General features: G+C 48.2%; 1 protein-coding gene across 2 annotated transcripts in view; it reads right to left on the bottom strand.

Annotated features, from left to right (window-relative positions):
* Nucleotides 1–12,044, bottom strand: part of FNDC1 (fibronectin type III domain containing 1) — a 99,567-nt gene that overhangs the window by 52,729 nt on the left and 34,794 nt on the right. For both annotated transcript variants that reach the window (XM_025866416.2, XM_073894177.1), the window contains one exon: nucleotides 5,439–5,645. In XM_025866416.2, the coding sequence (XP_025722201.1) occupies nucleotides 5,439–5,645 (207 nt within the window). The remainder of the gene's footprint in view (nucleotides 1–5,438; nucleotides 5,646–12,044) is intronic.

Genomic DNA, 12,044 nt, shown 5'->3' with positions numbered 1-12,044 from the left:
CTAGAACCCTCAGTTTGTTTTTCAGAGTCCATCATCTCTCATGGTTCGTCTCCCCCTCTGACATACTCCCCTTTTCTTCCTCTCCTGTTATCTTCTTCTTTTTCTTTTTTCTTAAAATATGTTGCAATATTTGTTTCAGAAGTACAGATCTGTGATTCAACAGTCTTGCACACTTCACAGCGCTCACCGTAGCACATACCCTCCCCAATGTCTATCACCCAGCCACCCCATCCCTCCCACCCCCAACCACTCCAGTAACACTCAGTTTGTTTCCTGAGATTAAGAATTCCTCATATCAGTGAGGTCATGTGATACATGTCTTTCTCTGATTGACTTATTTCACTCAGCATAACACCCTCCAGTTGAGAAATGGGTTTCTATTTCCTCAACATCGAAGAAAGATGAACAATGCTTTAAAAAGAAAAGAATAGTCTATTTACCCACAGAATTCCCCCAATTTCTTTTTACCTCCAAATAGAGAAGAGGGGTCAGTCTGTTTTTTTTTTTTTTTATCTGTCATCCAAAAGAAGGGAGCAAGACAAGAACAGTGAGTGTACCAGGTTATCAGTCCAGAGAGGTTGCTGGGCCCTTAGAAACTGAAATCCTCAGAACTGAGCCTCCAAAGATTTGCTAAGAGCAAATATAAGAGTTTAAATATATCTTTTATTTCTGGATTGTTCTTTCAGTTAGTTCCCTCTACCCCACACTCCAAATTGTACATTGGGCCCAGTAGTAGCCAACCAAATCCAAACTTGAAAACTTTATTTGGAAAAAAATTACAATGATGAAATAAAACTTGAGTACCATGGAATCATAAAATCTGGGATCCTGATGAAACCTTGATTAAATTCCAATTTGACCTTCTTATTTTATAAGTAAGGACATAAAGCCATGAGAAAATTGATTGATTTGCCCACAGGCATGCCCCTAAGAAGGGGCACATAATCTTCTCTGAATCCAGAGTCGCTAATGCCTAACTCCAGGCTTTATTGACTGGGCTTCCAGCAGCAGCCTTAATTAGTTCAAGAATAAAAATGAGGCAATATGATATATTTCTTTATTTTTTAAAATTTTTTTGAGATAGAGAGAGCATGGAGAGGGCAGGGCACAGGTGGAGAGGGAGAGAGAGAATCTTAAGCAGGCTCCATGCTCAGCGTGGAGCCTGACGCAGGGCTCAATCACACCACTCTGAGATCGGGTGAGCCCAAATCAAGAATGAGACGCTTAACGGGCTGAGCCAGCCAGGCTCCCCAATATGATATATTTCTAATCATACACCACCAGGTAATACTTAAGCAAATTAGTAGAGGTGACAGAGATCCTAATGAGAACTTGTAACACCGTAGGTCTTCCTTCAGGCATTGCAAACTTTCACAGTAATGGGAAAATAAACCTTTTGTTTTTACAAACAGCATGTCAGTTAAACATAAAAGGAGACCAGTGTTCAGAAACCTCACACAGAGAAACTTATAAACTGCTGTAGGCCAGTCACATTTCAGGAGAAGGGGATAATATCTGACAACCTTCGAACAGCCTCTCTCTCTCTCTCTCTCTCTCTCTCTGCACAAACACACACACACACACACACACACACACACACATATAGGGCAGGTGAAACTCATGCTGTGATGAGTAAATTATTATTTAGGCTAAGGCTCTGACATGCTACCATCGAATTTTGAAATGTATGTTTTATAAAAGGGAAAAATCAGGTTTGTAACATTGGGATTCATAGAGCATCGAACTAAGCTTCCAAAAAGAGGAGTCCCTGAAGACGGTCAATTTCTTGGTGCTATTGACAAAGGAAGCAGCCAAAGGTCAACAAAGAAAAACTCTGCCATCCAACCTCGCAACCCAGGACCACGTATAAAGAAACTTAAAAAGCAGTGCCCCATCATTTATCAAGAGCCCCCCCAAATTGATAATTTCCACAATTGATGTTTTTACATATTTGTGATGTATTTCTTAAAGTTCCTAAGTTGTTGTTAACACCCAGATTCTTGTGAGCTCTCCACACTAAACCTGGCCCGAGATTACCATGAAGGAAGAATAAACCAGAACAGCCCACGTGTCTGGATCTGGTCTCTTCTGTGTCGAGTGTGTCACATCAGCTCCTCATTTAATCCCAACAAAAGCCCATGAGAAAGCTACTCTCACGGTCTCCTTTTCACAGACGAGAAATCAGGCTCAGGGGGATGAGATGACCCACCCATGGTCATGGACGAGGTGTCAGGGCCAGTGTGACACCCAGGATTTACTGCAGCAGGTGAGGAGAGAGCAGGGCCCAGAGCCAAGTGCCGGCTATGAAGCAACCATCTCTTTTTCATAGAAATAATGAAGACTCCCTGGTATAATAACACGCTCCATTCTGTGCCCCTGATGATTGGTACCCTGGAAATAAAATTTCTGAAATGACCTCAGCGTCACAGTGCCCCCTGACACCCCAGGACCCCTCATCAGAGCCAGTGTATCGGCTCACTTCCCCGACCTCAAGTGTGTGACTCGGTAGAAACTCTGGACTTGGGACTATCCATCCTAACTTCCTGAAGGCCCCCAAACTCATGCACTCCTTCCTTATTACTGTCCCACTCCCATGTGAGCCCCTGTGCTTGCTATGTCCTCTGGCCTCCGTCTCATGGCTGCCCATGCTCCCCTGGATGGGACTCAGCCCGGGGCTCCCACCCTGGCACTTCCAGCCTCCCGGGCCTGCTCTACAGTCTCTGCTTTCATGACACTCTGTCCCTGGTCTGTCTCTGTGAGGGACTGCTGGGGCCCCTGTGCCCCCTGAGGAGCCTGACATAGAAGACGTCCAATCACATGCGCTTCATGAATGGCTGGGAGCGTGGGAGTTTGGCTGACAGGACCTTGGGGCCCACCTCTCTCTAAGTTTCCTTGGCCACCCTCTGCGGGTACCACGCTCTCGATGGCATCTCGGTCATAAACGGAAGTAAAATCCTATGTAGGATAAAATGAGGACACTGGCCTCCCATGACACAGCAGGCCCACTGTGACGCCCCCCGCCCCCCGCGCCGGGATTCACTGCATCTTCCCCACCATGATGGAGCAAGCATCCAGGGAGCCCCCTCCTTCCTCATGGCAGCCTTGTAGAGCATTGGCAATGGCAAGTCCAACACTTTTTTGTTTGATGAAAATTCAAAAGCCAACATGTTGTCATGGAGGCACGGGAAGCACTGTTCATCAGGCTGGGACCGGAGCCCAGCTCTGACCTCGGTTCCCACGCTGGCTCAAGTTCAAGAAGCAAACAAATCCTTCTGTTGCCCTCAGATGAGCCAGGGGTCACTACCAAGGAAATGAAGAGACAGCAGAACCAGTCAGATGAGAAACTCGTCGGCACTAAACGAGGTTTTACTGCGTGGTGTCTATGAAAGACTCAGAACAATGAAAACTTCCCGCTGGAAACACGCTCCCCTGCAGTCTCAGGAATGCAGAAGGAGTGACTCTCCTCTGCAGCTGATAATCTGGGTAGAATTTGGCCCATTTCCCCCCACACGGTACAGCTATTCAGAGCAAGGGATAGCTTGGGAATGAATGACCAAAGAGTCTCCAGATGCCTGGGCCTCTGGCTCTAGGTCTCACTGCTAATACTGAAGCCTCACAAAGCACATGCAGCTCGGATGTCTCCAGGGCCTTCTTCGATCCCATGTGGTTTCCGGTGGCACTGGAGCTGAGAGGTAGCCAGTCTTTTGGTCTGGGAAGCCTGGAGTCTGAATTTTGAGATGACATGGACGCTCTGCCCAGCAGAACACCCATCAGACTTGTCCAAGGGTCTTCAGCAGGTGGCTGAACAGACAGCAGTGAAGAGGATGGTGACTTCCGGGCTATTTCAGGAAGGGAATCCAGCCTGGCCTTCCGCTAGTGTCTCCAACCAGACCAAAGTGGCCCCGAGCAGTGCCTGCCATGTGGCGCAGGGGGCCAGCCTTGGGAGTCCTGAGGAGCTCAGAGCTGCTTGTCCAAATTCCAGAATCTATGGTCATGCCTTGAGCAGAGGGGACTGTGTTCCCAGAGCACCGGAGGCTGGTGGGGCCAGCAGACCTTCTTCCCATAGGGCAGCCCCATTTCCCTCACCACCTTTCTCACTGGGCTGCTTCCCGGGCCCCAAACTGCTGGCCGTCACTGCTGCGAGCCTGGAACCCTCCCTCTGGCTTCTCCTCTCCCTTCCTTCTCCCATTTCTCTGTCTTGTCTCACGGGTCTCATTTCCCACCACTTGCCTATCCCTCATCGTGTCCGACAGAAGACTTAACTGCCTTCTCACCGGTGACTCTGTTCACAGCACAGACCTTCAGCGCTGCGCCCTGCTGGGTTCCTTTGCCCGGATCCGGTCCTCCTTCCCACCTCCAGCCCATCTCTTCGATGCTGGAAGCTGAACGAGGCCTGGCTTTTGTTAGCAAGCGAAGAGATCACCAGGTCCCACTGCAGTCTTCTGGGAGGGCCCAATAAATCACCCCCCCTTCCTTGCCCGAGTACTGATCCAATTAGGAAGCGACTGAAGAATAAGCAGTGGGGCCAGCATATTTATTGCTGGTACCAGCTATGCTGGAGATGTGCAAGAGATGTTCAAGATGGGGCAAGAGTGCTTTCTAGTTTGAGACCCAGAATTACCAGGCTCTACTGCGCGGCAGCCCTGGGCCCTACGTTACATATGCCCAGAGGAGCTGAGCAGATCGTGTGCTCTCTACAGCCTGGCTTCCCCGCAAGAGGAGGACACACAAAGGGGCAACCCACGCTTTCCCAGCACCTCCCGCCAAACTCATCAGGTCAATGAGGGGGCGTGAGGAAAGGGGGAGAAAAGCAGGAGTTTGCAGCACTGCTTTGCTCGGACCATGGCCCGTGCCACTGTCCCGACCGGTCAGTGAGTGAGGGCAGCAAAGCTCAGGCCTCAACCCACGCTGGAACCCTGTGCATAATCTCTCCACGGTCCAGCAGATGTCCTGTCTGCGTCCCATGGCCAAAGCTTCCTTCACACAATAAGGGTTTGCAAAGAAGGAGGAAGGCAGGCCTGGTATGCAGGCTCCATCAGCGGCCACCACATTTCATCTTGAAAGGACCCAAGATCCAGTGTCCTGGGAGCTAAGACAAAGCTTAAAAGAACAAAACAGTGAAAGCAGAGACAAGACGAGAAAAGCATCAGCTTCTCCATGTCCAGGGAAACGGCCCAGCTCAAGGAACTGGTGCTATCAGGTGAGGCAGCGGCTGATGGGCACGTGGAGGAAGGGTCTTGTCCTGCCACTAACTGAAGGTTGAAAGCATGGAGGCACGGAGGAAGGATAGAGCCAAGAACACAGTTGTGAATAATCATCACACCTGGAAAATGAACACTACACCTCAAATATAATTTTCGGTCACGAACAAGCTTCTAAATGTTGACATGATGGCAAAGGTCATCAACACATTGGATACCATTTAACATTGAACTCACCCAGCTTTTTAATTTCGTGCGTCCGCTCATCTCTTGTCAGTGGGACATAATTCATCTTCCGGCCACTTTCCCCGTAGCCCAGAAGAAAACCCCGCGATCTGCGTGGACTCTTGGCTCCCGACAGGCGCGGTGCCTTCCACGCAACGGAGAGCCGGTCGTCTGAGGATCGGACTCGGACACGCAAGGGCTTGTTTGGCACTTCCTTTTCTTAAAGAGGACATGACACAGAAATGATTACACAGTATATCCCTTAGCATGAACCGCTGAGTCTAGAAAGTCTGTCCAAAGATGGAGCAGCAACAATTAGCAGCTGGGCTCGAAACATCCATTTTTGGTAAATCAACTCTCGTAGGAACACTTTTCCCCCAAGGGTAGCAACACTCGATGCCCCCATTCCTCCCCACATTTCAGACAGAGAGGTCTCCAGAACTTAAAGTGAAAACACCCCATTGTGAGCCTGCCAGCTGGAAGTCTTGGATCTTTTACAACATTCTTTCTCATCTATTTTGCCTTCTTAAGGCGGGGGGGGGGGGGGGGGGTGGGGGCGATGACGACCACACAGCCTATTGCTGACACCAGCCGCACTCCGGCCCATATCAGGGATACGGTTCAGCTAATAAGCGTCTCTCCGCTTATAGAAGCCAGGTACTTCCAAGCATTGTTCTTCAACCATCTACATTGACTAATTTTTTAGACTAGAAAATTCCCAGCTATGTCTATGAAGACATAGAAACAAAATCTAATGTATGAGTTAGTGTAAACTTCCATAACACAATAAGTCAAGAGCCGTTGGAGATGGTTATTCTGAAAAGACAGACACATGACTCCCATGTCTTGAATCTAATCAAAAGGAATATCCTTTTGTACATTAGCTGGAGATAACCTGCTCAAGTTACTGGGCACCCCCATTCCTAAAGGCTTCTAAGAGAATACCATGTTATGGTTCAGTAAATATTTTCCCCGACATGCAAAATAGTCATTATTAAGATTTTTCGGTTTTGACCCAATAATGCAGCCAAAAGGACTAACCACATGAAACTTGCCCTTACAGCCTGGTGTCATGAGTGTAACCATGTTCCCTAGGGTTATGCTAAACTGATCTCAGTTTTGTTCCAACTTAAGAGGTAGGCTCTCAATTTCAAGGACTAGCTTCTATAAAAATTAGGGACCACCAAGTGATTATGAAAATGATAAATATGCTCATTTACATAGTTCAAAAGAAAATAATTTGCCAAACATGTTCAATACTGATAGCCCAACTCATTAATGGCACAGCATTCATTAACTGTATGAGTTCCTATATTAATCCTATGACTTAGTTATTCTTATGAGTTCCCAATGTGATGCCCCATGTTTCTAGAAAGATCCAGGCTGCCAAAACTTAGTAAGTGTTTGAGTTATCCACAGGCGACTGTGTCACAAAGGTGGACAGGAATTTCCTTTATCAGCGTGGGTCACTGACGAATAGACCTTGTGTGGGGTCTGAGTGAGAAGACTTTTTTTAAATACTGGAGGCAATGTCTCATAAAAACCACGTACGAAAAGCAAAATCTGCATAACGAGCAGCATGTTCAGTCTCATTTATCAACAATGATGTTTGGTTTGTTTTTAAAGTTAGCAGATTTGCAGAGGACATTCATCAGAACAAAACACATAACCAAGCTGACTTTCTCAGGAATAGTGTTCACGTCATTTTCAGCTTTGTACAAAGTCATGAAATAGACTTGACATGAGCCACAAGCAGGGGCATAGACGTGGAGAGAAAATTTCACAGGAAGCAAAACCCTTTGCTTCATTCTGTCTTTACAGCCTCTAAGTCATGTTTCCCTCTGTGTTTAACAGAAGACCCTCCCATGAGTGATGACATAGACTCTCTGAGGGTGAACCACCTGAGGTTGGGGTTTGATTTTATGGGGTGCCCAGCTTTGGGCAAGGGTTGATACTGTGTTTTTTAAAAGTTCATAAGGTGAAAATGATCTCTGCCAACAACATATGATGCTTACTTTACTTCTATAAGAAGCTCATACCTCCTCAAGGGAACCTATCAGTGATGTGGGGCTGAAAATGACACCTGCTCAAGCTGCCACAGGCCATTTGCACTGCTTGTTTTGGGGGGCAGAAATGACAGGGTTACCACCCAACCATGGCTGCCACAGTCTATTTCCTGAGGGGCAGCAGTAAACAGGACAGGTGTCCATGGTGCTATTATCAACTTGACTGTCCTCAATGTTACCCCTCCACCCTGGCACTTGTTCTATATCCCTTTGTGGTCTATGGCAGTGCTCCCACCACTGCAGAAAGCAACACATCAGTGTGGGAGTTCTGGGATGACCTCCAACAAAATGGGTAAATGTACTGAAAACACACACATGGGTCTCACAGGAGTCAGATAAAAAATCAATTATTGAACAGAGATGGTATTCTCTGCCCTGTGGCTCTGTTCCAGTCCTGGGACACTTCCGGCCATGCACACTACAGGGCAAAGTACTCCTAGAGGGTGCACTGTCCCTGCTGGGCCTTGGGAACGTGGAGGGTCTCTGCTCCAAACAAATAACCCCTGACACTCAACAGTAAAGTGATGACAAAACTGTAAGAAGGAAAAAGACCATTGGAACAGTGACAGGGTCCCTGAGGAGCAGGAAACACTAAGGTTTCAAGGACATGGATGGAGTTCCGTCTCAGATGGCAGTAGGTTATTGCTTCAGGTGCCCAGCCCGTGGCTCTGTCTAGGCATCAGCCACACTGCCCCCATCAAACTGTACAGGCTTTCACCCCAGGCCCCCACCCGCTGTGTAGCCACCCCACACCAGGGCTGGAGAATGAGGCCAGGTCTGCTGAGCAAGGAACTCAGGGGGAATAGGGAGTTCATATGCTAGCCCCAGCCACCAACCACGCTGCCTACTTTACACAGAACTTCACAGTTTACCACAAGCCCTCACGTGGTTTATTTTAATTGTCCTTACAAGAGCTTCCAGGTTAAGTAGGATACATGTCATAATCCCCAAGAGGTTCAAAGAGGTGACATCGCTGACCCAAGGCCACAGAGCTACTAAGTGCCAAGTGAGGACCTGAATTAAAGCACTGTGGGCTGGGTTCCATTCTCATTTTGCGAGACACCTTCCAGTTCAGCTCTCCCCTCCCCCCACCTGCCATCCCGCCAACCACCTAACCTCTTCTGCCAAGGAATGCGAAGCAAGGTTCTGAGCTGGACAGACCCCTCCTCAGGGAGTGAGCATAATGCCTGGCAGAGTAGGCATGAAGTGCACGCGCGCGTGTGTGTGCAGTGTGTGTGTGTGCACACGCACATTTAAATGGACCAGACAGTACACACAGCCGGTAGCAAATAAGAGAAGGCCTCTTGCCAAAGACTGCCCCAAGAACTCCCCGCCATACACAGAAGTCACTGACTCTGAAAACCACAGAGTAAGGTGGAAATAGCCCCCTCGACACAGCGCCCCCATCTTTCAAATCTTGGTTTTAGAAAAGCCAACCGTAATTTTTTTTTCAAGCATTTTGAAATTTTCCTTTCTTTAATATTCTGGGATACATACCATCAAACATCTTCTAAAGATCTTTATAGATCATCTGGTAATCCTCTTTTAAGCTGATGCACACATTAAAAAAAAAAACAAAACTATCCGTATGGTTCAAAGGCACTTGCCATGAAATTATTTCAGTGCTTTCTCTAAGCCCTATGTGACAGCTTCACAGAAACCCTGTGAAATTTCTCTGATAAATCTCTGTAAGTCTTTTATCTTGAAAACAGGAAGTCACAATTACCATGAGTAATCACGTTCACATCAACCAGTGCAGAGTGTGTTTTAAACTTGGCAGGACACATTCCCTCCTCCGCTGCTCTCAGGGCAACAGAATCAGGTAGATTACTCAGAACTGGCCAATCACAGAAGACCCACAGTGGTTAATTACACACTGTCTATTTGGCAGGTCAGCTGGGTGCAACAATTACCACCTTGATTACAGCAGACTCCAGAAGGCCAGACAGGATTAGAACATCTCTCCTGACCTGTACTGCCAGCTACACAAATTGGCAAAAATTCTGAAATTATACAGAATCAAAATCTCTTCTTTTCACAAAGAAAAAAATCAAAAAAATCAAAAGATCAACATGATGCTGTGCCCATCTACAATCCAACGCTAGTTGAACATGGTTGCTTCTGCACTGGGCTTCCCCAGGCACTAAAGTCAGGGTCTGAATCTGAGTCTAGTACTCTCACGCTGGGTGACTTTGAGAACCTTCACTGAAGCTCAGTTTCCTCCCCTGTAAAATATATATAGCATATCGAGTTTTGTAATATAATCCACGTAAAGTATTTAAAGCTGTACCTGGCATACATTAAGCACCCATTAATTGCTAGACGTGCTTGTGACGACGATAAAAATGAAATCCCTCATTTATCAGACCCCTGCGTGGGTGGGCCGCCCCCTCCAGAACGTGAGCCATGGTCGCACGACAGAGCTTACCGTGATGCTTTGCACACAGGGGGCACTAAAAAAATGTGTCTTAAAAAATCAGACATAAGCAGAAGAACACGCTATTGTCAAAGACTCTTTACATCGAAAACCTTCTCAGCTATGAGGTGGTCTAATCCAGACCCTTTTTTCTGCACCATAAACTGATAGCTATTCTTCATCAACACCTAACAATTATCAACTACCCTGAGCAAGTCCCTGCTCTTTGTTGGCATAAAAGGGTCCATGACCATTGCTGTCCAGTGACCACTTTCCTCAGCCTGGTCTCGGCTAAAGGGACACTCTCATTCTCTAGCAGAACATCCACTATCACTCAGCACACAGCCCCAGTGAGCAACCTGACACCCCACTTCGCTGACCTCCCAGCTTCACAGAGAGAGATGGTCCCGATCCTCATCCTCATGGCCTGAAAGGGCAGGCCTGTGTGCTCACTGGCCTTCCACTCACCCCTCCTCTGCCCCCAGCAGCTTCCCCACAATCCCCAAACATCAGACCCTGAGGCCAGCAGAGGCACTGGTCCATACAGCAGGAAGGGGTCCAGCCCGTGAGGCCAGCATGGTGGCCCTCACTCCACAGTGTGCACCACACTCACCTGGAGGGCTTGTGAAAACACATCCCAGCCCCCACCTCTATCAGAGCCAGGTGGGAGTCCAAAGCTTCTGTGTACTTTCTTTTTAAGATTTTATTTATTTATTTGACAGAGAGAGCAAGAGAGCACAAGCAGGGGGAGCAGCAGAGGGAGAGGGAGAAGCAGGTTCCCCACTGAGCAGGGAGCCCGACTCGGGGCTCGATCCCAGGACCCTGGGATCACAACCTGAGCCAAAGGCAAACACTTAAGCAACTGAGTCCCCTAGATGCCCTAAAATATTGGACACTAACTCCTACAAGCCAAATGAATGTCTTCAGTCAAGCTTCCTCCTGCCCCCTGGACCTGTCCAGCTCTTCACAGACTCTTCCCTCCTGCACTCTGGGATCACGCATTGACATCCAGACTATCACTGGATGAGGAGCCACAGGGCATCCTACTGGGCACGGAGTAGAGAAAGGACGCTGTAGTCAGAAACCAACCCCACAGGCTGGTACGAGGCTGTCAGCACTTGTGCCCTATAGGGTGGCCCTCAAAACCCATGAGGACTGTCTCAGAAACAGAGCAAATACTGGAAGCCATCCTGGGACTGCTCCACAGAGGCCATTCTGGGACCTCTCCACCGAGGCCATTTTGTCTTGTTCGGCTGTCTGTTTCACAAGATTGTGGAATCCCTTTATCACTCAGCAGAGTTCTTCAAACTTTTCCCTGAAGTTTATTTAACAGCACAGAAGATGGTGCAATCCCAGAAGCCTGGCACAAGGCAGTTTATTCAGAGTCTTTATCTCAAAATCCCACTTCAATTTTGTAGACTGCTCTTTAATATCTCAGTGTTTGTTCTAAAGTAGAAAGTAACAGTTTGAAAGATCATCCAGAAAGCACTTCCTGTGGACGTGGCCCATGTCTCCTAAGCCTTTGTGGCTTCCAGCAGGGTGGCATCCTCCCAGGTTCTGAGAAGCTAAGTTTCAGAAGCCCCAAGGACCACTGGACATCCAAAGTGTCCACCCGTGGCTGACTTTGACCCCAGCAGTGCTATGAATATCAGTGAAAACTACTTCGTGCCATTGATTTCACCCCACAGGACTAGGGCTGCAAAATGCCATCTCCCCTGAGATAGGGCTCTGCACAGGTTGGCCGTGAAGCCCCATCACGGGTGTGAGAATGAAGAGGTTCAGCAACCACCTGCATGGACATGTCCCTCGGTTCTTACAGATCCTAAGCCTTTTGAGGGGCGTCTCTCCCTACACTAAGCCAACAATCTTACTGGGTAGGCCGAGCAAGGGTAGGCTTCCTACTCATGGCAGCGGCTCATCTATAAGCCTGGAAGAACAATACCAGCCACCAATGTCCTCAGCCACCTGCGACAGGAGCTTGGGGGGAGCTCAGCCCTGGCCCAGCCCCACGGACACAGCTTGAGGGGATCAGGGAGCTTCTCCAGCTGTGGAGGTCTCCTCCATTCGAGATGGGCAGGTGCAGTCACTGGAAGCATCTGCTCTAGATCCCTCTGGGGGCAGTGTCTCTTCCAGAAG

The sequence above is a fragment of the Callorhinus ursinus genome, unplaced genomic scaffold (assembly GCF_003265705.2).
Source record: "Callorhinus ursinus isolate GAN/ISIS: 27379988/994484 unplaced genomic scaffold, GSC_fseal_2.0 scaffold6, whole genome shotgun sequence".
Taxonomy (NCBI): domain Eukaryota; kingdom Metazoa; phylum Chordata; class Mammalia; order Carnivora; family Otariidae; genus Callorhinus; species Callorhinus ursinus.
This window is presented reverse-complemented; position numbering and strand designations above follow the sequence as displayed.